At 34.9% G+C, this 27,930-nt stretch overlaps 1 protein-coding gene across 2 annotated transcripts; it reads right to left on the bottom strand.

Moving 5' to 3' along the window:
* Positions 1 to 6,971: 6,971 nt before the first annotated feature.
* LOC129280941 (peptidyl-prolyl cis-trans isomerase E-like) lies at positions 6,972 to 21,367 on the bottom strand. Of its 2 annotated transcripts, XR_010296355.1 has the most exons (11): positions 21,073 to 21,181; positions 18,873 to 19,015; positions 17,418 to 17,444; positions 16,902 to 16,983; positions 15,542 to 15,669; positions 14,227 to 14,353; positions 11,875 to 11,954; positions 11,380 to 11,485; positions 9,923 to 9,998; positions 8,265 to 9,234; positions 6,972 to 7,276 (listed from the first exon to the last, which is right to left on the bottom strand). XR_010296355.1 is itself a non-coding variant. In XM_064112567.1 (10 exons), the coding sequence occupies exons 1-10, from the start codon at positions 21,107 to 21,109 to the stop codon at positions 9,099 to 9,101; spliced, it is 942 nt and encodes a 313-aa protein (XP_063968637.1). In that variant the 5' UTR covers positions 21,110 to 21,367; the 3' UTR covers positions 6,972 to 9,098. The 2 variants fall into 2 exon arrangements, 1 of the variants encoding a protein (XP_063968637.1); XM_064112567.1 differs by having other exon boundaries at positions 6,972 to 9,234; positions 21,073 to 21,367.
* Positions 21,368 to 27,930: the final 6,563 nt, after the last annotated feature.

Raw genomic sequence — 27,930 nt, 5'->3', positions numbered from 1 at the left:
TCATGGTAGTGTACATGGCAATTAGGTAGAGTCATGCTAGGTAAAATTGCTTTCAACTGGCACCAAAAATTATTAAAAAATGCTAGATGTTTCTTCGTTTGATATCTAAGAGGTTGTGTATGACACTATATGTACATGTAGATTGAGACTGATGAATTGCTGAGAATCGTACCCAAAAGGCTGTCCACATTTTTTGTTTTAAATGTAGTTTTGTTCGTATATATATATATATGTAGCTATAAACATTCTCTTGCATGTTGCTTTTCTGGGGGCGCTTTGGTGCACTTGTAAATTATGGCTAATCTAATCAGGTGTAAAAAGAGCCCCACAGCAAGCACTTTTTAGTTTTGTGTTACAAGATTTTAGCTTGGTTTGAGCACCTTGAATGAAGTCAGGGCCAAGACTTTCTGCAGGAATGCAGAAAGCGTCTTTTATTCACTAATATTTCCATGTCAGCATCGAAGAAACAAAACAATAGGGAATGAGCTAAAGCTGTTGTGAAATACACTGAGTGGGATGTCTGCTAAAAGGAGTGGCACAGGCTTTTGATGTGTTGCCTTATGTATTGGCGATGATTTGAACCATTTGTCTGGCTTATATGTGGATTCAAAAAAATATGTAATGGTAATTTTTTATCCTGAATTTCCTGACAAGATTGTTTGATACTTTTAAAAATAATATTTTTCGAGCAATTATATTGTTTTTAAAAAGATACGCTACGTTAAGGTTGACTTTATGATTTTTTTTTTAATTTCAAAGGATTTTAGGTACATTTCAAAGTGTTGTTGTTGTTGTCTAAGTTACCATCTATCCGTCTGAAATTTAATTATTTTTCTGTTTAATTGATTTAGAAATTTATTTGCATTCACAATCATTGTTTTAATTTTTTGCTGGATGTGGATATAAGAATGAACCATTGAAATATATGTAATTGACTTTAGGACTTGAAAATAATGAAAGTATTTATGTGTATTCATTGAACCAAAGAATGTTAAATTGTGAAGCTATTTAAATTTAACTCCTACATTTAGATACTCGGCTTAAGGCCAGAAATTGCATGTAGATAAACGTCTGTTTTGTAGTTAGTCATCTGTGATATTTATATAAAGCACCTTGAGAACCTTTTAGTTTTATTTTGCTTTTGTGAAGAATATATAACCCATAACAGCCCTACATGTTAATCATTCATATCTTTACTTTGCATATTTTAGGTATGGGAATACAGAAGAATAATTAACTTTATTGGTACATGTATTTGAATATTTTGAAATGCTCATCATCATTTTACCAAAAATGTAGAAAATTACTTTTTCTGATTTTCAAATGTTCATCCAACATTGAGTGACATACATATCTGAATACATGGCTGTACGCAGAAATATTTTGCGGGGGGGGGGGGGGGGGCGCAGCACGCGTAAACTTTTTCGAAAAAAAACTTCGAAAGCGACCAAGCTTGTCATTGGGGCTTTTTTTCATTTTGTCAAGTTAAATTGAAGGATTTGGCACATACTTTGGTGACTTTTGTGAAAATGTTCAGTAAAAAAATGTAAATTTTCAAAATTTCTGGGGGAGCAACTGCCCCCCCCCCCGCTGTGTATGGCCATGTCCAAATATATGAACAAAATTGCCAAATTGATATACATGCACATCTTATTCAGGCATGTAATATCCATACAGATGCACTAGTCCTGATTAAAACTGACCTCCCAGTATTCTCATGCTACTGAAATTTTGTACATTTTTAAAGTAATGAAGAGAAGGGCCAAGCTTTCAGGCATATGTGTCATATTGACTTCTATTTTGTTACTTACATGAAATGTATTATTCAGCCAGACAAAATGTGGTAAAAGATAATTCGCCTTTCACTAAGTATTAATGAGGAAAGTTTTCTTAAATTGCATAAATAATTGTTGTTTTCATTCATGTATTTCACCATTTTTTATTTGATTTATCATTATTTTTATGGTTTTATGTTGTTTCTTATTCAAGAGGTTTAGTAGAAAATGTATTGTTTTGGTCATTTGTTCAGAAGGTACAGTGTGAAAAAAGATAATCATGTTTTATCAAATTTCTATTATGAATTGATATTTGTATTTATATTTTGCGCGATATTTGATATTGTATTTCTATTTTGCACTGAGTAAAAGCAAGTAGATATAGTTTTTATGCAAAAATGATTTATGTAGAAAACCCCTTTTTGAAAAAAAAAAGAACTGAACTTGCAATGTTTTATACAATCCTCACACTACACTGACCAACTCTTATTTCAATTTCAATATTAAAGGGGAATCCAGCCTTGGCCATTAAATGTTGTGTGAGGAAGGAAAAAAATAAATTAAACAGAATGGTGAAAGTTTGAAAGAAATTGGACAAGCAATAAGAAAGTTATTGCTGCTTTAAAAATTGAGATCACTAATACTATGTAGATTTCAAATTGGCAACTGTGTAAGTAAATTATGACAAGGGGCAAGGACAACTTTCTCATTGGCCATGTACTTTATTATCAGGGATTTGTGGTTTTCTCCTAAGTACCCATTCCCCTGGGGCAGTAATCTAAATACAACCCAGGTAGTATATTGTTTTAGGTCCTGATGAAAGAAATATCTAATTTGAAATAAAACTTTTGGGAAAAATGACATTTTAGCCATAATATGTATTGGAGTACATGGAAGAGTAGTCCTTGCCTTACATCACTATTACATCCCATATGCGGCCAATTTGAAGTCTCCATGGTTATAGTGATTACCAATATTTACAACTTTTAAAAAATTCATAACTTTCTTGTTGTTTGTCCAATATTGTTCAAACTTTCACCTATCAACTTGTCTGATTTTTCTTTTCCTTATAAAAACAAGTTTTTATTTGGGTTGGATTTCCCCTTTAAGTAATGTGTAGAAATATTCAAGATTTGTATTAGGATATCTGTCAACAATTTTAACTGTAATTTTATAGATACACATACTTGTTTATTGGTAGATATCGCTCATCTTTCGAGAAAATGCTTACTTAACTGAAAGTGTAGTTGATTTTCCTCATTGTGAAAATCTGTTTTGTAGATGTTCAATTTTGTTAAGACTCTTGGTACTTGTACACATTGAAAATTAATGTATTTGTCGGTAGCCCTTTTACCAAAACATTTTTGTAATGACAGTAATCAATTCCTGTTCTGTCGAAAATTTGCCATTTATTGCACATTTCAATTGCATTTTTGCTATTGATGGATGAACTTTAAATATCGTAGATAATAAATTTATACTTCCTTTTACAAGAGACAAAACATCAATCAATGAAATTCTTGCAAGAGATTTGCAGGACTTATAATTGATATCAGCGCCAAAACTGGACTTGTAATTGATTTCTAGACCTACTTGTATGATTGATTCTTATACATTGTACCTAATGACTATCTTGTCATCGTAAAATTTTCTTTTAGAACCTCTTTAGATGATATGTACAATATTCTTCTTTCAATCTAAGGTTTAGTCTAATCTGATTTAAATCCAGTCCTATCCTAGTCAAAACTTTTCTCTATCAAGTTATCTAAATATAAGATAATCAATGAGTATATTTAGTTGGACATTATTTACTAACCACAAACATTGGTGGTTGAAGCAACATACCCGTGCATATCTTCACATTCTGTATGAAAATTGCTTGGACAATCTCTCTCTGGTCATTCATTTTAGCACATTCCGAACTTTGTAAGAACTGCATGTAAAGCAAAGGGTAATATTGAAAGTGCACATGTGCAACTGTATTGAACATTCTCCTTTAATCAACACTTTTGATGTCATTTTGATGTTTTGTCATGATAATTCTGAAAGAACCAATAGTTCATTATTATATATAATAACCAGTTGGAAGGTGAAGTGAAGTCTGTTCTTCCAAACTTGTAATAACAAATGAGTATTTGATTCCTATCGTAATAAGGTGTATAGGCTTTTTCATGAAGTTATTTTGAACTTTAAACTTTAAGTGGAATATGTGAGCTACAATGTACACGTGATATCCACCAAAAAAGGAAGATATATACAAATATTTTTTGAATGTCTGCTCATTTTTTTGTTTTTCATTCAATTCCACTTTTTGTGAGGGTGGACTTGCCCATAAATTTATTGATTTGGTGGACATGTTTTTACTTAAATAAAAATCCTTCAAAAATAAGCAACTCAGGGATGGTCTGGCTTTTAAATGTCACAAAATTGGTCTGGAATTTAGTTCTTATTTGCAATACTGCTGTTATACATTGAAATTATTAGAATAATGTACCTCCAGTGGAATTAATGGGATATACATGTATTGTCAGGTGTCACTCTTCTTTCACATGAAACTGTTTAGATCTGACATTCTCATTCATGAAAATATTTTACCAATTTCAATTTGTCCTGTTATCTTAACATAACTATAATCTACCAGTTTCTTTGTTTACTCAGATAGAATGTGAATGACACTGTTGAACAATCTTGATAGTCCAGGGGCCCGTAACACAAAGCTTAGCAATGATCGTAGACACATTTTGCTACGATTGATTCCATTGACTACAATGTACAATCAATCATGAAAATCAAGCGTACGATTAATCGCTAACCTTTGTGTTACGGTACCCAGTTCAGAGTTTACCTCATGGGCAAATTTTCTTAAGTGACCGTCCCTTTCAAACTATATAACCTGGTTGAATGATAGTAATTCATTGATTTTAAGTAAACAGGATCAATGTCGTGTACTTCCAACTTATTCAATGTCAAAAGTTATTTCCACAATAACAGCAAAGTGAATACTCATAATTATCAAGAAAATTATAATCCAAATTGAAATGTAACAATACATTCACAAAAGTGGTTGGATTTTTATGCTTGTAAATGCTTAACTGCTGTCTTGTGGAGGAAACCTTGAGAAAATATTGCTTGCAATTCAGGGCCCTGTTTCATAAACACTTGTTATCATAACAAATGCCCAATTCCTATATCAAGTTTTCTATCAGCCAGTCAAATTTGATTACTTCAGTAGCTTTCATCCGTTGTGGCAAATTGGTTATTATGAAAAGTTTAATGAAATGGATCCCAGGCTCGTGATAAATTGTTTGATGTAGGCAGGACTAATTGCATAAAAGATGATTCTAAAATGTATTCCTTTTGCTACTCTCAATGGCCCGTATTCTGAACTCGGGTTTAAATTAAACTATGGTTTAAAGTTGTGGTTTAACTATGGATAGCCGATTGGGGGACAAATCTTTATAAGTACACGTTCAATGTATTAATTCAAATGACACTCAAATACTTAATAACTGCTGGGAATGATAACTGAAGTATTTTTCTTCATTATGAAAGCAAATGGAAACATAACAGTAACATATGAAATATACAATGAAAACAGAATTTTTGGCTCACCATAATTTTAGCAGTTAGACTGTGGTGTAAGTTAAATCTGACTTCAGAATACGGGCCAACATATTTTTGTTCTACACATACATGCATGATGTAGATTAATAATATTTTGGGAATTATCTGAAATGTGTATTGTCATTTGTCCCTATAATTGCCATTTCATTGAAGTTGAATTGGATTTGCATTCTTTAATTTGCATGAGCTATTCAAAATCATATTCTTTTGTAACTATTTATTCATCTGGGCCCCGTCGTACAAAAAGTTACGATTGATCCAATCAATCGTAACTGTATGGGAATCAATCAGTTTCATAATTTTTTCTACATAAAATTTTCAAAATGTCCTTTACTAAGGTGAACACACCAAACTTGTCAAGAAAACAATGAATTTATGTCATTTACGTCATATCTAGAAAACATTTTGAACAAACATGCATTTTAGATGTTGACATAGCTGGCCATCCATAGTTGTGATTGATCAGATCAATCGTAACTCTGTGTAAGACGGGGCCAAGAAGAACTTCTATACAGATTATGACTGGTACATTTTATATTTGTATTCGGTCTGTAGGCAAATAATGTCTTTGTCTTTGAAAGGAGACCAAAGAAATATGTGCAAGAATATTTTTCTTGTTGATGAAATACTAGAGATTGTAATGCTCATGTTTTGTAAAGACTTTTGGGGAGAAGTTTTTTTGTAGTGTTGTATGTATAGTGCTGGGTGTATGTTGTTGTTGTTTTACGTAAAATAGAAGATATTTTGGTATTGATGTATATATTCGCGAGGCATCATTTTGATGCGAAAATAAAAAGGAAAGAAAACAATTCATATAATCTGCATTGTATGTCGTGTATGCTCTGTCTTTTTTTGTTTATAAGAAATCTTTGTACCATATTGCAGCTACAGTATGCGTGAATTAAAAAAAAAACCAATATATTTATTCTAGGAATAGGATTTTCTTTTTTAAAACATGGTCTTTTCCGTTTCTGAAAACCTCTAACTCTGTTTCGAAATGGGACTCAAGTTGTTCATAGCAAAAACATGAATTCTCTTCTGCAGAGGTATTTAATTTTCACATCAAAAGTAAAGGACCAAAACGGACAATCTGTTTTGATTTACCGAAAATGGAAAGTCACAGTACCTAGTATTCAGCGCTGATAAATAGAAAGATTATTCATTTTTAAAAATTTGATTCCATAGTCTGTTAAAATTAAATAGGAAATGAAATACGATATCTAGAATGTGATATACAGTGCGTCCCAGAAAAAAAGAAACCGGGATTCCCACATCTTTCTTCTTCAAAGGCAAATTCATGATGACATTTCATTTACATCATCATACAATTCATTTATTTCCCTACATTTTGATACCTAATATGTGACGAAACCTTTCCGCACAAATGAGCAAGACGAGTTTGAATTTTACATTATGGTTATCATAGTCATCACAATCATCATCATCAATCATCATTATCATCACCACCACCACACCACCACCATCATCGTTATCACCACCATCTTCTTCACCAAAAGAAATTGCAATATCGAATACAATACCAATAATAAATATAAAATAAAGAAGGAAGAATTGCCAAAGACATTTCCTATAAAAAGGTGGACATTTAATCATCCAATAAATATGTACACTGCAATATAATTGCAGAAATAACAGCTGGTTTCACAATGCATGTACTTATCAGTGATACAAAATGAAATTAGTCTTGTGATTGATATCATTTGTAAATTGTTGATTTGATGACCCTTGACCTTGCCAGTTGAGAGGACACATTGAAAGAAGAAATGTGTCTTTTCTTGCTTGAGTAGAAGCAGAAGACTTGGAGAACTGCCGTCAGTGATGATAGGGAGTTTCGGAAATCATTATGCAGACACTTTCTGGAACATAGAGAATCTATTGTCAAAAGCCCTTCATGGCAATGCAGTCTTTGTAGAAAATAGGTGTATCAAAACAGCTGTGCCATCCGTGACTATGGACAAACAACATATTTGCAATTATTCGTCAGCTCAGAATTTTATGACGATAAGCTGTCCCGGTTCGTCACAGTTCTTCGACAAAGACCTCTCAGCCGTCCGTTATGATTTGACAGACATTTTCAATAGATTAACTATTTTGCAGATTCTGTCCCAGTTGAAATTGCGAAAACTTAATATTGATGTCGATGATGGCCACAGCAGACCTGCCAACCTTCTACAACAAAAAAAGTATTCTTAGAAGGAAAAAAAAGAGTATTTTTTTACAAAAGAGTATTCTTAAAAATTTGTCTCAATATAACAATCGCCAGCCTGTTGTAGTGAGATCGATGAAAAAACACGTTATTATTATTATTTGTTTGGCGTCACCTGTGCCTGGGAGGCGAAAAGCGAACTGAATCACTGTGACCCGCAGGTCTCTCCTCCCGATATAACTGATTGGAGGGAGTGCAGGTGGACCACTACACCGGGGTTTCCCCCTAATCTTATTCGAATAGTGCAGTGGGTTCTTAAAGTGCAAAGGTGGTGGCTCTCCTCTACACGGGGCCTCCATTTAAAGTCCTATCCAAGGGACGGAGTGTGAAATGACTCTACTTGAAAACTTGATAATTCACCATTTTAAACATGTGCCTGTAGGCAAGAATTTACTTGCTTTTTTCATGCAACAAGTTACTGGCCCGACAGTGATTTTTACTGGTCTGGGACCGTCAGACCTGGCGCTAGTGTCGCGCGCTGTGTATACTAATAATACAAACTCCATGATTGGAAATTAAAAAAAAAGGTAACAAATCATACAAAAAAAGTATTGGCATATTCATAGCAAAAAAGAGAAACAAATACTCTAAAAAGGGAACAGTTGGCATATCTGCCATGGTGACAGAGGAGGTAGCACTGATAAATATGTTTTATAATTTATGATCCTGCAAAGTTTTCACAAGTCTATAGATGGAGGCATGTCCGTTTTACACTCACTGGACATATAAGAGGTCCGAAAAGAAGCCTGAACAAGTTAAAACTTAATATATGCTGTACAATATTAAGCCTGAAAGGCCTGACATGGGGAGGCATGAAGACTGGCATTTCCACACATTGTAAAGAGTGCTGTGTTTTTGAAAATGGCACATCCAACTAAATCTTTCTCTGGAACTTGTATCCAACTACATGTATCAGACCAGTTCTCCACGGTATGCAATGGTGACAGTTTCCTTTGGTTTTTGATTAATTCTGATCCTTCAAAATCGTCACAATTCCCTCTAGCCAGCTGCGTTGAAATACAATGCACCAGACGGAAGTCTTTCTTTCTACCTAGCACTCAACTATCAAACAAGTTCTCCAGTCTGTAATGGCAGGCACGTATCCAGCATCAGATCCTACAAAGCATTTCAGGGGCCCAATTGTCTGGGGACAATAGTGACTCTGCTATGCTTGTGCATGGGCCCATACATTTCCCTGTCATAGCTGATGCTGGATACACTAGTGTGTAATGGTGACACTTTCCTTGGATTTCTGATTAATCCTGATCCTTAAAAGTCCCTCTAGCAAGCTGCATTGACACAACACATCAAAACAAAGTCTTTTTAACTAGTATCATACCAGTTCTCCACAGTCTGTAATGGTGACACTTTCCTTGGATTCCTAATGAATTCTGATCCTTAAAAATCCCTCTGGCGAGCTGCGTTGAAACACAACATACCAAACCAAAGTTTTTCTAACTAGTATCCAACTATCATACCAGTTCTCCACAGTCTGTAATGGTAACCGTTTCCCTAGGTTTGCCTGACTTTGTTCCAACCGATTCCATCTTTTTCACGACATTCATCCCATCAATCACCTGCCCGAAGACGCAGTGTTTGCCATCCAACCTGAAAATGCAAATAAAAAATATAAAGCGTCAAACAAAATTATATCCACCAGAAATGGCAAATTGTAAATATTACAATAATTTGGTAGTAGAATGATATTTTAGTATACTTTATCTCTGATTCATGCAAATAAAAGTAATCAATTTTTATGTCTGTTATGTTACGAAAACTATTTTTTATAAATGATATGAATACATGTAGAAGAGAACAATAAATAAAATCAAACATCTGTCATAAATGTAAATTTCCAGTGATATAAAAGAAGGTGAAAACAGGGGATAAAATTATATAAGAACTAATTATTCCAACAATGAAACAACTTGCCACATATCACAGTGTCTGCACCTACAATACCCGAGAGCCCTTCCCTCTTGGACAAGAGGAACAATCAACTAAGTACACCGATTAAGTATACCAAGTAAAATCAAATTGAAAGTTGAATTAAAGTCTGATTTGGGTAAGTGAAAACTGAAGCCCTAATCAGTTCAACCAATATATTTACTTCGATATGTATTTTTTGTCTGTTGTTTTCATAAACAATCCTTGAGATAGCCACAGAGATATTTTGCAGCAGTTATTCAGTCATTGACTAGCTTAAATTCTAACTTAGAAGAGATTTCAGTTCATTTTTCTAAAAAGCTGGGGAAGGGGGACTACTTCTACAGAATATATTCATGAGTGATATTACCATTCTGTCTTTTCTGTTGTCAAGAAGAACTGTGATCCGTTGCTATTTGGACCCGAATTGGCCATGGAAAGCATTCCTGTAAAAGAGCAGACACAAAACATGTTTAATATAAATCAGCTTTAAGTCTAAAAGTTGAGGATATTGATTTGCTCTATCAATTTTGATCAATATTATCAACATTATCACCTGAATAATGCTATATTTCATGGTTCAAATGACAAACCTTGACTGGTTCATTCTGGACACCACATAAAATGCATTGGCTGGGTGTATGATTATTTGGATGGAAAGAACTGGACTTAACTTAGTAATGAAACCAGCCACAAAACATGTTTAATATAAATCAGCTTTAAGTCTAAAAGTTGAGAATTGTGGATTAGCTCTTTCAATTTTGATCGATATTATCAACATTATCGCCTGAATAAAGCCAAATTTCATGGGTCAAATGACAAACCTTGACTGGTTCATTCCATTATGTTAGCTGAACACCACATAAAATGCGTTGGCTGGGTGTATGATTATTTGGATGGAAAGAAATGGACTTAACTTAGTACTGAAACCAGCCACAAAACATGTTTAATATAAATTAGCTTTAAGTCTAAAAGTTGAAGATTCTGGATTTGCTCTATCAATTTTGATCGATATCAACATTATCACCTGAATAAAGCCAAATTTCATGGGTCAAATGACAAACATTGACAGGTTCATTCTAGTGTATTAGCTGAACACCATATAAAATGCATTGGCTGGGTGTATGATTAATTGACTAGAAACAAATGGACTTAACTTAGGACTGAAACCAGCCACAGTAAGATTTTTTAAAGGACCAGTCCACCCCAACGAAAAGTTGATTTGAATAAAAAAAGAAAAATCAAACAAGCATAACACTGAAAATTTCATCAAAATCGGATGTAAAATAAGAAAGTTATGACATTTTAAAGTTCGCTTAATTTTAAGTTATATGCACATCCTGGTTGGTATGCAACTGAGGAGACTGATGACGTCATCCACTCATTATTTCTTTTGTACTTTATTATATGAAATATTCTAATTTTCTCTTAATTGTCAAGTGAAACAACGATTAATTCCTCCCTGAACTTGTGGAATTAGGTTTGTTTAATACTATATATGGTTCAGTCAAGTTGGTCCTTCTTGTCAAATCTGTAAGAAGTGAAATATTGTATAATTCAAACGATAAAAACCCCAAAAGAAATAGTGAGTGAGGGACACCATCGACTGTCTCATTTGCATGTAACTGAGTTGTGCATATAAGCGAAACTTTAAAATGTCACAACTTTCTTATTTTTCATCGGATTTTGATGAAATTTTCAGCGTTATGCTAGTTTGATTTTTTTCTTTATTTGTTCAAATCTACAATTTTCTGGGGTGGACTTGACCTTTAAATTCCGACCCAAGATCATGCCATTCAAATTGTTATTAACCGCCTAAAAACTCACCTGGACTTGTGTGCTTCAGTACAAAGTTTTCATCAGCGAATTTCTTGCCGTAGATAGACTTGCCACCGGTTCCATTATGGTTGGTGAAATCTCCTCCCTGGCACATCTATATGTCACAGGTTAAAGGTCAAGGGTCATATCTCGAGAAAATGCCACTTGTGGTACCAATCCAAAAATGAGTTCAAACAGAATTCAACAAAATGACCACCCAGGTGTTTGTGTGTATACATACAGAAATATGAGCCAAATTATTCTGGTACAAAATCTGTAATTACTAACAAATTAACAAAATAGGCATGGAATTTCTAGCAAAGTGTCTGGCCGTCTTCCAAGCAACAAAAATGCAATGTCTTACATATGCTTATTTATATCAGGGGTATGAGTGATCTAAAATAACAAGAGTTGATAAAAATCTAAAAGACTTGCAGATTTTGTTAAAACACTGATTAGGCACCAATCAGAATTGAGCTTTCAGCGGGCTAATTAAAAGGATACAAATTGTGGGATGATCCGATGGAAGACACTGCCCTTGTAGCCATAGCCCTTCTCATGCGTGCACAAACAGCGGAAATTCTCTGCAACATGAAAGGAAATAAAGTTGATACTAGTACATTGGAAATATCATTTAAAGAAGTGCATCATTGCTTTATAATTACATGTACCTGCAGTTATCAGTGTGACATCTGGGCCCAATCTTACAAAGAGTTACGAATGCTCCAATCAATCGTAACTATATGGAAACCCATCAGTGTCATAATTTTTTCTACAGGAAATTTGCACAATGTCCTTGGTAAACAAAGAGCACAGTGAATTTTCAAGGAAACAATGAATGCTTGCATATACATCATAGAAAATATTTTGAACAAACATGCATAATCGATGTTGACATTGCTGGCTGTCCATAGTTGTTATTGATCGGATCAATCGCAATTCTTTGTAAGACGGGGCCCAGCTCTACGCTCCATTGTGTAATGACCTGCTATTTTTTTCATCCATCTACCCATTAGATTGGATAATTGTTTACTAACACCCTTTTAAAAGTGTATTATTACTTTTTTACTATCACCTGCTGTCATTGGTGTGACCTAAGCACTCTCCGTTGCATTGCGAAATGACCTGCTGTTTTTTTCCAACCATCTACCCTTTAGATTGGATATTTTTCACTAACACCCTACTAATAGTGCACTATTCTTTAACCCTAAGAAGACTGGGGGGGCAGATTCAGCCCCCCTCGACATTTTGCGCAAATTATTTTGACTGCGTCGCTCGCTGACTTTTTACTTTCAAGTCTCGCGCAACTTTTGAGACCAAAATTGCGACCCTCGGGTAAGCGGTTCTGATATCACCCAACATTTCGTAAGTGCATGCAGGCCCAAAGTTGCTCAAAAACGTGAATTTGTGTACAAATCCAATGCAAATAGTGTTTTTAGCCAAAGTTTATAAATGTATCATTATTTTCCTTTAACTGATTAAAATCAATGAACTCCATCTTGTATATGGTCAATATAAAGTCCCCGACAATTTCCAATGAAAAAATAATAAAAAACAAAAAGTACATGTAAAAAAACAAGGAAATACATAAGAAATTTAGAAAACAATAAAATACATAAGAAAATAAATCTGATGTTGTAATTTTTTAAAATAAAATTTGATCAGATTCCTGTAAAGAGTCTGTGTACCCAAAATTAACATTTTAGGGGCATTATTTAGTTCATTAGAGCAAACTTTTACTCTTACCTGTAGTCACTGGTGTGACATCAGCTCAAAGTTGTTGTCATATGACCAGCTAATTTTCCTCAAAACATCTACCAATTGGGAGAATTCTAAACACCTTACCAAAATGGCATTATAAGTTACTTTTACATAGGAAATATTAACTCTTAACATGCCATACACACTACTAACCCAACGCCACAGTGCTAATCCGATGCTAATCACCCGTGCCAGCCACAAAACGCCCCTGTGCCACATTGATTTTGGGATCGCAAGTCGTATTCACTCATTTCAATAGTCATGATTACAATTGCTTGTGACTCTCTAATTTTATTACTTATTATTAGTTTATCCACAAAATATTGTGTAGTAAAGTTGTAGAAAATTTCATACCCCTTATAATGGTGTCCTCATTATATGGATTGGTTATTATCTTTACCGCTAAAATATGAGTTGTATCAAGTAGTTCCATTTTGTGGAGTGTTTTGTATGGATCAAAAAACCTAGGTCTCTTCCCTCTCGGAGGCGGAGCCATATCTTGTAAAAAATGTAGAAATACTCGAAAAAGTCGAAAGTAAACCGCGTGAGTAAGTTGATATGTCAGAAAACAGAGTTCGCACTGCACACAATAGTGCTAATTACGGCGTGCATGCGATGCGCAATACAATGCAAAACGGCGTAACAATGATTGTAATTCCGAATGTGCGCAGTCATGCACGAAGCAGGCGAGGGTAGGAAACAATGCAAGCACAAGCAATCAACAGTAGGCGTGCGAGCACGAGTGTGGCATGTTATAGTAGGATACGTAGCGTGCACGAAGCACTCAATGAGTTAAAAGTACATCATTGCTTTACTAGTACCTGTACCTGCAGTTATTGGTGCGACAGCAGCTCTATGCTCCATTGTGAAATGACTTGCTATTTTTTTTCAACCATCTATCCATCTGATTTGATAATTATTACTAACACCCTACTTAAAGTGCATTATTTCTTTACTATTACCAGCTGTCAATGGTGTGACATCAGCTCTAGATTGTACTTTAATATGACCTGCTACATTTCTTCCAAATATCTACCAAAGTGGGATAATTCCTACTATTACCTTAGTAAAAGTACATTATTACTTTACTATTACCTGCAGTCATCGGTGTGACATCAGCTCGAAGTTGTACTGTGATGCGACCCGCTGCTTTACTTCCTATCTTGATATCAAAGAATACTTGAGGGTTGGCCTTGGTCTTCTTAGATGGTGGTTCAGCCGTCTGTACGTGAATATAAAATTTGACAAAAATTATTAAAATGACAATTTTTTTATGAATGAGAAGCATGCTGGATGATAACAAAATGCTGTGAGTCTTGTTAACAGATTGAGCACTATGTTAATAGGGAAAATGTGTGCCATAGGTTATAGTGAAATTGAATTGCGATCACAAGGTTAAAGGAGAATGAAACTCTTGGAGCAAGTTAGCTTTTGTGAAAGCAGAAAAATAAAAAAATAAGATCAGCAAAAGTTTGAGTAAAATAGGACTAGCAATAGAAGAGTTATGAGCATTTGAATGTCGAGATCACTAATGCTATGGAGATCCTCCCATTGGCAACGCAACCAAGATCTATGATATCACAGATGAACAACTCTCCCCTTTTGGACACTGAAAATATACCCCAAAACATCTCTTTTTGCTCATTCTAATCATATGACAAACGATTCATCAATGATATGATGTTGTGAAACCTCTGTACTTGTCCTCTCATAAAGAGAACACCTCACCTTGTGATAGATTCTATAAAAGTGAGAATATAAGTGAAATAAGTACTAAAGCAATGAGGGAGTTGTACGTGTGTGACATCACAGATCTTGGTCACATTGCCAATGGGAGGATCTACATGGCATTAGTGATCTCAATATTCAAATGCTCATAACTTTCTTATTATTCATTCAATCTTCCTCAAACTTTCAACAATATGTTTCTTTGATTTTTCTCTTTGATATGGATTCAGCTGGTTTCAAGGGTTTCATTCTCCTTTAAGATCACTTTCCTCAGATTAAAACAAGATATCCTTTACTGTTTTTGAGGGTGTCTGTGTATGGGAAACAATTCAAAGTAAGGGTTTGATTTCCTCCAATTTTACAAAATAGGCCCCCAAAATAAAGTACATGTCCAAAAAGTTGTGAAAATCCCTTTAAACAGAAAAAAAAAATCAGAAATCTTTTTTTAATGGTACCCTAAAAATTTGATTTTTTCAAATGTTTGATTCTTCATATTTTATTCCTGATACAAATGATTGAAAAGTGACTCGTTTTTCTGTAAAAAAAAAAAAAAAATCAGAAATACAAATTATCTGACATTACCTTGATTGGTTTGATGGGTGTTGCCCCAAGCAAGTATCCCCATTCATTGAAAAGTAATAATTTATATAAGATATGACATTATTGTAAACAGTTCAAATACCTCTCCTGCATTCTCCGCTGATCGCTTGGTTGCCGTGGCGTCATCATCATCACCTCCCACCACTCCCCCTTCCTCTTTCTTCAAAGTGGCACCGGCATACTTCTTCAACCAGGTATCGTCAGACCATACTGAGCGATGGACAAAGACAAAAGACAATAGCGGATAGGGAAAGAGAAAAGGGACGAGAAAAAAAGAGGTGAGAGAATAAAGAGGAAAGAGTGGAGATGGAGCAGAAAGAAGAAAGACAGGAGAAAAAACCAAGGGGGGAAAGATGATGACATAGAAAAGGAGGAGATGGATGGGAAAGGACAAGAAGGAGCAGAAAGGGGAGACAAAGAATGAGAAAGGACAGAAAAAAGGGGGATGGGGGTGAGAAGAAAAAAGGAGGAAATAAATATCTTTGGCTTCCATTTAACATAATTTTGGTTGCCTTGTAACAAGAACCTTGATTATTTGTGAACTACAACCAACTTCACAGTGTGGTCAGGCCCTGTAACATAGTCCTTTGTGATCGATTGTAAGGCTGACTTTTATGATTGATGGTACACAATGATAAACACACACAAATGTCAAATCAGCCTCACAATCCTCACGTGGAGCGTTGTGGCCCAGTGGACTAGTCTCAGGACTTTGAAAAAGAGGGTCGTAGGTTCGAATCCCAGCCATGGCGTAATTTCCTAAGAAAGAAATTTATCCACATTGTGCTGCACTCAACCCAGGTGAGGTGAATGGGTACCCGGTAGGAAGAAATTCCTTGAATGCTCGAGCGCCCGATCAAGGTAGCCGTGCTAAAGCCGGGGTAATAATAATAGCAGGGTCCGCTGGGAGAACATTTTTCGGAACTGAAGTGGCTACCCTGGGTATAAAATATGCCGTTATTATTATTATTTATACAATCAATCAATCGCTAATCTTTATGTTAGAGGGCCCAGATGCTTCTGGAAGGTCACTCAGTCCGTATCCAGCTACATGAGTCACCTGCTGAAGATCATAGACATTCTTGCAATATCGTACCCTCAGGACTGTGAATGTCAACTGAATTATATAAAAAAAACTCTATTCTAGCTATCTTGACTTCAGGGGAGTGTTTCATTATTACTTTTTTGTCCCACAAGTTGTCCAATCTGACAACTTTCCTTGATTCTGATTGGCTGAGAAGCAGTTCCTATAGATGGTAACTGTCAGATAAAACATAATTTGTCGAATGAAATATCCAACATTTTAATACAATATTATCCATTAATGACATGCTTCCCTGGTGATTCTTAAAAAGTCTGCTTATCATAATAATAAAATTTTGCTTAAAATCATGGTAATGTAATTTAGAATGCCTGTAATTTTAGCATTATCTTAATCTTACCTGCTTTGGCTGACCCATCCTTGATTTTCATTGGCTTGGCAAGGTTGACACGGATCGTACGGCCAAATAGTTCAGAGTCATTCTGAGGATAAATAGATGAATAGATAGAGAGAGAGAAAGAGAGTGAGATAGAGATATCATATGGCAACATTGCATGAGACAAAGTTATAAAATACTGTAATCTGGCAAAATAAAAAAAAAAAATCATACAAAGTGATGATCAAATCATCTTTAAACATGTATACACCAATATACACCGATATGGGTCAACGCCCCAAAATGAAACCTCAAAATTAATTATCCTACTCAATCTTCCCAGACAGTCAATGATAACATGCATAAATGATTTTACAGATTTACAAATACTTTCATCTCCCCTCTTCAATCTTCCTATTTTTCTTCTTGTTGTTATTGGATCTTCTTCCTTTCTTCCCTCATCTTCTTCCTGTCCTTATTCTTTTTCTCTCCTTTCTGTTCCAACATTGTACAGTTAAAAAATAATCTCCGATCACCTACCATGTTATCGATTGCAGCTGCGCAGTCCTGCATGGACAAAAACAAACAAAACAATTACTGTAAATCATCATCAAGTCAGAAATTTTAAACGGACATGAAATATCAAAATATGTATAAAGGGATTGATCACTCAATTAAAAATAAATAGATGAAAGAGTATTTCACAGTCTTTTCAAAAGTCTTATTAACAGAAAATAATTTTCTCCCTTACTTTCACAAGAGTTAAAATTAAAAAATATGAAATGAAAATAATAGAGATATTTTCAAATGACAGACATCAAAATTATTCACTGTTCCTTCTTGGAACATTTATTTTTTAATAAACAGTTCCTTAACTCACAAACAAATACTGCATGAACACTTGATCCACATTTCTCAAGTATGCTGAAAGTAACATTTTTTCCTTGAAGATATCATTACTACACCATACAAAAGAGCTTTACTTGTTGAAACTCAATCAAAAAGTAAACTTTGTCTCTGCATCCATCCCTGGGTCCCATTTCTTCAGGTACTCTGAACTTTTACAAATTTGGACACATTATCATTAAAAAAATTGATATACCGTATGGGCACCAGTATTCAACCTAGCATAATTCAAAGATTTTGACATATTCCCCCAAATATTTAGAAATAGGGAATTTATCTTAATTTCATACCTTTGTTATTTCCAGGGTAACCTGTTGTCGGTACTTTCTTTATCAATCTGTCGACTGAGCGCGCGGAGGATCGAATTATGTGGCGATGGCCTTTTGCACTGAATGGCACTAGTATTCAACCTAGTGAGGATAGATAGCGAATCTTAAAATGGTTTAGATCGCTAAATTAGATCTAGATCTATGTAAGTCTCTGGCTTTGATTAATTCCCTGTTTGGTCTCATCTCAAATGGTCTAGTCCATAGTCGGATGGGACAAGGGCAGATTGAGAGACAGGGCCATCTTTCATTGCTAGGTTGAATACTAGTGCCGACGGGTTAAATACTAGTGCCAAACACCATCGCCGTATAATTCGATCGCCCGCGCACACAGTCGACGGGTTGAAGAAAAAAATAACGGAAAAAGAATAACGGAAAAAGAATAACCAGCATTTGCTCTTGAAAATAAGACGGGTCTGAAATTCAGGTAAATTTTATATTTCTATATATTTGAGGAAACTCTCCAAACGGGTTGAATACTAGTGCCCTTACGGTACTGGTAATTCTTTAAAAATACACACATCCGTCTCTGAATCACTTTAAGCTGATCTAACCCTACAAATGTACGGTACACTTGGTTCAAATTCCTCAGTTTACCAATACATAATTCTGATTAAAAAGCGATGTGGTTATTGTTCGTTTTGGGCCTATTTCACGCCATAGTAGTCTCATCAGTGGTGAGACGCTTGGTGGTGAGAACTCAAAGGTAGAGAAACTGTTACATGTAGGTAATTAAATAAAAGAATAAATACAGGAGCTTTACCTCTGCAAACTCAAACTCTACAAAAGCAAAACCTCTGTGCTTTTCAGTCTCATAGTCAAGGGGGATTTGTATGTCCATGATATCGCCAAAAGGAATGAAGGCTGCATGAAGCGTCTTCTCTGTTACCTCTTCTGCCAATCCTCCTAGAATCCGAAGAAATGATAGTTGATACATGATTAACAAATTGCTATGGGTTTGGAATGTAGCCTTATCACAACTAATAATAATATTAATAATATAGGATTTCATTTGTATAGCGCACGTATCCACCTTGCTAGGTGCTCAAGGCGCTCCTATATTACCCCGGCTAAGCTAGTCTACCAATTCTGGTGCGCACGGCTTTTTGAGGAATTACTTCCTGCCGGTACCCATTTACCTCACCTGGGTCGAGTGCAGCAGTGTGGATTTAATTTCTTGCTGAATATCAGATAGAGTTCACGGTCTCGAAGTTCGGGTAGGTGGACCGTAGTGTAGTGGTAGTGAAGTGGAGTGGAGCCTGCACGAACTTAGCTCGAGGTACATGGGCGTTAGATTGTGCTGTTGCCGTGTTGGGCATGTGCACAAATAGTCATGCGTGAATTTGCCCCAAGTGTTCTTGCATATTATATTTTGAGTGGTTCGTTTAGCGGTATCTTAACATTTTCTGGCAGCCGAGACCGAGTTGATGGTCTATCAATGTGACATGTTTCCATGGCTCCTCCGAGAGGCTCAACACAGTCCCAGGGTAGCGAGCATGGTGAGGGACCATTTCTTCTGTGTATTTTTTTGGCACATAACCACAATCTAGTTTGCTATTTTTCCAGAAGTTATAGGGAATTTGTGTAACTTTTAAGTAATTTTTATTATGTTTTAGCCTTGAAGATCATTTTTAATTTATGTGTTTTTAAATGAAGAATTAAGAGCTTTCTAAATTTTGTGGTCCTTGCTAAAAAAATCTTGACAAACTCACTCATTCAATTAACAAGGTTATGATATAACCTTGTTCTCAGTTACATCTCCATGTTGTGTGGCAAAAATAAGGTAGTGCCACTAGTGGCAATTTTGGATTATTTTCTCTTTTTCTATGGGACAAATGCTTGTTTTTTTTACACTGTCAGTTTCCAATACAGCTATTCATCATATAACTTGGCTCTTATGTAAATTTGATTCTTTAAATCATTTTTTCTTAATCAAAAATAGAGATTGAAAAATGAAAAATTTCTTGCCATGTTAGTTACTTTCCACCAATAGAGGGCTTACACAAAAATATGCTCAAAATTCAAGTTTTTGAGCACTCTGGTGAAAAAAAACAATTATTCCCACGTTACTAATGAAAAATAAATTGCAACTGTATGAAAATTAGTAATTTTGGTCACAAAAGTGATATTTTAATGATTTTTTTAAGTATGTGCTATGTACAGCATTGGCATACCATAGACTAGTTCTACCCACTTGTTCACTGCAACCACCCTGCCTGTGGGGAATCTACAGGTTGGACTATGGCATGCCAATGCTGTACAGAGCACACACTTTAAAAAATGATTAAAATTTCACTTTTGTGACCAAAATTACTAATTTCCATACAGTTGCAATTTCTTTTTCATTTGTAACTTGGGAATAATTTGTATTCACTAGAGCGCTCAAAAACTTGAATTTGGGGCATATTTTTGTGCACGCCCTCTATTGGTGGAAAATAATAATATGGCAAGAAAATTTTCATTTTTTAATCTCTATTTTTAATTAAGAAAAAAATAATTTTAAGAATCAAATTTACTTAAGGGCCAAGTTGTATGACGAATAGGTGCAATGGAAACTGTCGGTGTAAAAAAAATCAAGCATTTGTCCCAAAGAAAAAGAGAAAATAAGCCAAACATTGCCATCCTTATTTTGCCACACACATGACATGGAGATATAACTGACAACCACTAGGTTATATCATAACCTTGTTCATTGAATGAGTGGTTCTACCTGTAGATTCCCCACACTCCACAGGCAGGATGGTTGCAGTGAGCCAGTGAGCAAGTGGACAAACTCAAGTTTTTTTCAGGACAAGCAAACACACAAACCATCATATGGGACTACGTCTACGAATTAGTACACACGTATTTATTCTCAATTATATATTGCCATTTCATTTTCATAAGTAATGAAATAAATGAAAAAATATAGACGTCCCTTCGATCAATAGCAAAAATCATTGGGAAATGGATTAGAAACTCACCAACGTAAGCGATTCTCTTGGTATTTGTTGACGACATGACTGATTACGCTTCGTATCTCGCTCGATTGACTAGTAAACTACGGTAGGCACTTATGATCCAAGTTTGAAAGGAGACTCGTAAAATGACGTCAGTCTCGCCGATGAATATTCATTAGATCGTGGTCGTGCGTGTTCAATACACACTGCGTGCAGGCATGCAGATACTAGTAGTTATATGCGAGGAACTTTGGCTCCAGAGACAAGTTGTCAAATAACGTGTGTGTGTGTGCGTGTGTGTACCATCGGCTGGTAGTATGCCATGCTGTCTAAGACTTCAAACGCGTCGGAGAGAGTGCATGGCAATTCGGTAAAACGAAGTTTCCGATATAAAGAGATAATAAAATAACACTATGTACAGTACGCCCGGGGGGGCCACTTACATTGACGAGTGGATACCATGCGCGACCAAAAAAAACACGTAAAAAGGATGTATTTTTCAAGAGAGGGCACGTTACGTACGTAACGTGATAAGGGTGTCAAAAACACAAAAATATTGAAAAAAGGGTATCTATTTCCAGTACGTTGAGAGGCAAATGTCAGACTCAGATCAGGGGAGGCAGGAGTACAATCAGGTTTTTTTAAAGGGAAGAATAGTGTAGAATAAAAGGTATTATATATAGCCAAATGATCTAGGTGAGGGAAGTGAACAATGATGTTTTTTTAAAAAAAGAATGAATATACCTTACCTGAATATTATGGTGAAGCCAATTTAAAAGGAGGTGAGACAAGTTTCAATGGAGGTTTTAAAAAAGAATAAACTGTATTATGGTGAAGCCAATTTAAAAGGAGGTGAGGCAAGTTTTAATGGAGGTTTTTAAAAAGAATAAACTGTATTATGGTGAAGCCAATTTAAAAGGAGGTGAGGCAAGTTTCAATGGAGGTTTTTAAAAAGAATAAACTGTACTACAAATTATGGTGAAGCCAATTTAAAAGGAGGTGAGGCAAGTTTCAATTGAGGTTTTTAAAAAGAATAAACTGTACTACAAATTTAAAAGGAGGCGAGGCAAGTTTCAATGGAGGTTTTTAAAAAAGAATAAACTGTACTACAAATTATGGTGAAGCCAATTCAAAAGGAGGTGAGGCAAGCCTCAATGGAGGTTTTTGAAAAGAATAAACTGTATTATGGTGAAGCCAATTTAAAAGGAGGTGAGGCAAGTTTTAATGGAGGTTTTTAAAAAGAATAAACTGTATTATGGTGAAGCCAATTTAAAAGGAGGTGAGGCAAGTTTCAATGGAGGTTTTTAAAAAGAATAAACTGTACTACAAATTATGGTGAAGCCAATTTAAAAGGAGGTGAGGCAAGCCTCAATGGAGGTTTTTGAAAAGAATAAACTGTATTATGGTGAAGCCAATTTAAAAGGAGGTGAGGCAAGTTTCAATTGAGGTTTTTTAAAAGAATAAACTGTACTACAAATTTGAAAGGAGGTGAGGCAAGTTTCAATGGAGGTTTTTAAAAAGAATAAACTGTATTACAAGTTATGGTGAAGCCAATTTAAAAGGAGGTGAGGCAAGTTTCAATGGAGGTTTAAAAAGAAATAAACTGTACTACAAATTTAAAAGGAGGTGAGGCAAGTTTCAATGGAGGTTTATAAATAGAATAAACTGTACTACAAATTATGGTGAAGCCAATTTAAAAGGAGGTGAGGCAAGTTTCAATGGAGGTTTTTAAAAAGAATAAACTGTATTACAAGTTATGGTGAAGGCAATTTAAAAGGAGGCGAGGCAAGTCCGTTTTTAAAAAGAATAAACTACTACAAATTATGGTGAAGCCAATTTAAAAGGAGGTGAGGCAAGTTTTAATGGAGATTTTTAAAAAGAATAAACTGTACTACAAATTTGAAAGGAGGTGAGGCAAGTTTCAATGGAGGTTTTTAAAAAGAATAAACTGTACTACAAATTATGGTGAAGCCAATTTAAAAGGAGGTGAGGCAAGCCTCAATGGAGGTATTTAAAAAGAATAAACTGTATTATGGTGAAGCCAATTTAAAAGGAGGTGAGGCAAGTTTCAATGGAGGTTTTAAAAAAAGAATTAACTGTACTACAAATTATGGTGAAGCCAATTTAAAAGGAGGTGAGGCATACATATGTAATGTCTTTCAAGCTGTATGACAAAAATATTCTTTTCCATCCAACATCAGCTTCTACTATTTTTTAAGGTTAGTTTTTATTGTCATGTTGGCAAATTGTGAAATAGTTCATGTTGAAATTACCTGTCATGCATTTGTAATGTTATTTTTTTAGAATATATTCTGTCATCATTTTCAGTACATAAAAGTTTATTCAATGTATGCCTTTACCAAAGTTGGCCATAAGCACAGTGGGTACCAACTATCACTGAAGACAACACAACAATTACTCAAAATATATGCATAGCCTTATGAATGTACAAGTCAATAAAATCTACTATGACTACATAGCTTTTTTTTGTGCAACACAGTCATATTTCATTTGGATCAATTCAAAATTGAGTGGTGTTTTGGGGGTAATGATATGGTAACTGCAGTTCTGTTGTCCTCTGACAGTTGGTGTTGTAAGGATGTGATTGGCAGTGTGTGGACGTCATGTTATAAGAGAAAAAAGTTAAAGTGAGAGTGTTGGCTTTGAAATGGACTCAACCTATGAAAGTTAAAGTTTGTGCTGCAGAAACTGGTGTGGTAGTAGGATGATAATGATGATGAGGAACAGGGCCGGTATTCAATGCTACTCTTAAAGCCACAATTTCAAGTATATTTTACTCAGTATTTTGCAAAAGTAAAATACTTATCCATCTTTGGTATTCAATTGCATTTTTTTTGGGCTAAATATTTTGCTTAAATGTAAGTCAGCCATCTACTAGACTTAAGTCTACATATACAAAAATGATACGCACAGAAATACATTCACACATTTGGCACTATTTGGCTCAAAATTTATAACATCACAATGGGTATTAGTATTTAGTTCAATTTGGATAAGGTAAATTCTGAGATCTGATCTGCATACAAGTTTAAGCATTTTGATAAGCCAGCCAAATTGCTAAGTAAAATACTTACAAAATAAAAACTTAGAATTTAATAGGCGGCCGAGGTATTATTTTCTTCCAGAGGACATGTACAGATTTCTTGTTGACAAAGGATGACATGATGATTATTTTGCAAATATGGCTTATTAAAAAATATATTATGTATATTCCATTTCAGTGACAATTGCATTTTTGGGGAGGGGATATTACGTATTTGGGAATGGAAAAGTTCAAAATTAATGCAAACTTAACCTATTTACGCAGGGGGGGGGGGGGGGCTCTGAGCTCTGCGATTTAAAAAAAAAAGTCTTTTGCATGTTTTGAGACCAGTTTTGCGAAGCCCGGGTACTGGGTTCTGAAAATTACCAAACAATTTGTAAGTGCATATCAGACAAAAATGGCTCAAAATTGTGATATTTGTGTACCACGTCAATGGAATATGCGTTTTCAACCAAAATTCATGAATGCCTAATTGTTTTTAGTTTTGTTGAACTAAACTGATTTATTTTATGCTGTTACGAGAGTCCGAGCATCGTTGAAAAATAACAATGCAATACAAAGGTAAAAACACAAGAAATACATTATCGAAGAACACCACAAAGAGTTTCTAAACCAAAAATTAGAACATTTGGAGCTTTATTTAGGGAGTTAGAGGAATAGGTATAGTATACTAATTATGCACAAATGAGCATAATCAATTAATAGCAATTTGCATGAAATAAATAACTACACAATTTTGTGGATTATTAAAAGCAATTGCGAACTTTCTCTTCACTATTCATTGTTTTTAGAAACCTCATTGAAAACTTGCCTCATGCACCTCTCAAGATGGCTTCATCATTTGAATTATATTCTACACTTATCATTCTTTAAAAAAAATCATTGTAGACATATGCCTCACCTCCTCTCAAATTGCCTTCACCATAACTTGTAATACAGTTTATTCTTTTTAAAAACCTCCATTAACTAATTACCTCACCTCCTTTTAAATTGGCTTCACCATAATTTGTAATACAGTTTATTCTTTTTAAAAACCTCTATTGAAACTTGCGTCGCCTCCTTTTAAATTTGTAGTACAGTTTATTCTTTTTTAAAAACCTCCATTGAAACTTGCCTCACCTCTTTTTAAACTGGCTTCACCATAATACAGTTTATTCTTTTTAAAAACCTCCATTAAAACTTGCCTCACCTCCTTTTAAATTGGCTTCACCATAATACAGTTTATTCTTTTTAAAAACCTCCATTAAAACTTGCCTCACCTCCTTTTAAATTGGCTTCACCATAATTTGTAGTACAGTTTATTCTTTTTTAAAAACCTCCATTGAAACTTGCCTCGCCTCCTTTTAAATTTGTAGTACAGTTTATTCTTTTTAAAAACCTCAATTGAAACTTGCCTCACCTCCTTTTAAATTGGCTTCACCATAATTTGTAGTACAGTTTATTCTTTTTAAAAACCGCCATTGAAACTTGCCTCACCTCCTTTTAAATTGGCTTCACCATAATACAGTTTATTCTTTTTAAAAACCTCCATTAAAACTTGCCTCACCTCCTTTTAAATTGGCTTCACCATAATACAGTTTATTCTTTTTTTAAACCTCCATTGAAACTTGTCTCACCTCCTTTTAAATTGGCTTCACCATAATATTCAGGTAAGGTATATTCATTCTTTTTTTTTAAAACAAATCATTGTTCACTTCCCTCACCTAGATCATTTGGCTATATATAATACCTTTTATTCTACACTATTCTTCCCTTAAAAAGAACCTGATTGTACTCCCAGCTGCCTCGACCCTGATCTGACATTTGCCTCTCAACGTACTGGAAATAGATACCCTTTTTTCAATATTTTTGTGTTTTTGACACCCTTATCACGTTACGTACGTAACGTGCCCTCTCTTGAAAAAGACATCCTTTTTATGTGTTTTTTTGGTCGCGCAAGGTATCCACTCGTCAATATAAGTTGCCCCCCGGGCCTACTGTACATAGTGTTATTTTATTATCTCTTTATATCGGAAACTTCGTTTTACCGAATTGCCATGCACTCTCTCCGACGCGTTTGAAGTCTTAGACAGCATGGCATACTACCAGCCGATGGTACACACACGCACTCACACACACGTTATTTGACAACTTGTCTCTGGATCGCGAGCCAAAGTTCCTCGCATAACTATCTGCATGCCTGCACGCAGTGTGTATTGAACACGCACGACCACGATCTAATGAATATTCATCGGCGAGACTGACGTCATTTTACGAGTCTCCTTTCAAACTTGGATCATAAGTGCCTACCGTAAACTACCGGTACCGTATTGAACATATGGTATCGTATATAAACAAACACAAATCAAAATTATTAAACGGTAAAATAGCAGATTACAACATGATTTTGTTAAAGGCAAAGCCAAAACCAAAGGTACAGGTAAACATATTTTATGTATAGAGTACCGAAGTGATGACGTCACAAAAACTTTTTTTTGTGTGTGTGCATTTAAGTGTTTTTGATACCATATTTGGTAGAATATATGATGAAAATTAACCCCCAATACCAAAATTTGGTGGGAATCGGTCCATCGATGCATGGGGGCCTTAAGATATGACCACATCATGTGGTATTCAAGTGGTCCACATGAATACATAATTAGCCCCATTGAAGTTGATGTATTATTGGCCTGATTCTTGACTTCAGTGGGACTAATTATGTACCCATATGAGGCCATATCCTATAGGGCCCCGTACCGATTCCCACCAAATTTGTTGTGGAGCATGCTCTACCAAAATGGTTTAAAAGTGCTCACATGCAGAAAGGGAAGATTGATGACTTCACACTTCAGTACTCTATTTAGCTTGCGCTTTGTAATTATGAATCTAACTATCAGTAGTAACTTAAAATGTTATGTATTGTTGGAATGCAGAAATTAGGCCATGTTGTGGAAAATTCTGAAAGCCCGGTGCACAACTAACTTAAGGGAATCCCTTTATTTCTTCAATTAAAATAAGTTTTGGATATTCGTCAAGGAGAACTAAATGTGACGAATTTGAAGGTCTGTTACCATGGTTACACCATAAATTTGCATAGGGATTTTCCTCTGCTATAATGAATCGTCATTTTTTTTAGTAGTATGATTGGTAGCTAGGCCTAATTGCGTTAGTATAGAGAGTCATATCATATAAACACAAGTGTAAAAAAATGTATAGGCTCCTAATAATTTTTCACTTACCCTTTTTATGTTATCATGTGAAATTATATTTACTCATACTTCGTCCAGCAATCGATCCATCATAAGAATTCCAAACTACATATTCTTAAAAATGTGGGTTTAACTGAGTACTCGTGGTGCAATGCATGGCAACTTCCGATTTGGAGATTAAAATGCCACATAGGGAATTAAAATAATGTTCATATATAGAGAGCATTATATCCCTTATTATATATATATATATTTATATATATCATTTGTTGGAATACAGTGATCGCAAATAGTCTTTAAATGTGAATTAATATCCCAATAGGCTAATAATCGATTTCTTACATAGCCTGTTGCTTATTTACCAATTTAATAATTTTCACTGCACTACATCAAACGCCAGACTACATATATAGGCCTATATGATCTATGAACAAAAATATTTACAATTAATCAAAACATATAATTACTATCATGGGCAGATCCAGGTTTTTCCAAAAGGGAGGGGGCACAGTTCGCCACTGGAATTCTAACAAGCAAAAAGAAAGAAAAAAAAATCGCCTTCACTTCCAAGGGGGGGGGGGGGGCACATCCGGGTAAAAAGGGCATACACGTATTTACATCAAATTTTTT

This window comes from Lytechinus pictus, chromosome 17 (assembly GCF_037042905.1).
Source record: "Lytechinus pictus isolate F3 Inbred chromosome 17, Lp3.0, whole genome shotgun sequence".
Lineage (NCBI taxonomy): Eukaryota > Metazoa > Echinodermata > Echinoidea > Temnopleuroida > Toxopneustidae > Lytechinus > Lytechinus pictus.
Note: the sequence above shows the minus strand (reverse complement) of the source record. Positions and strands in the feature narration are given on the sequence as shown.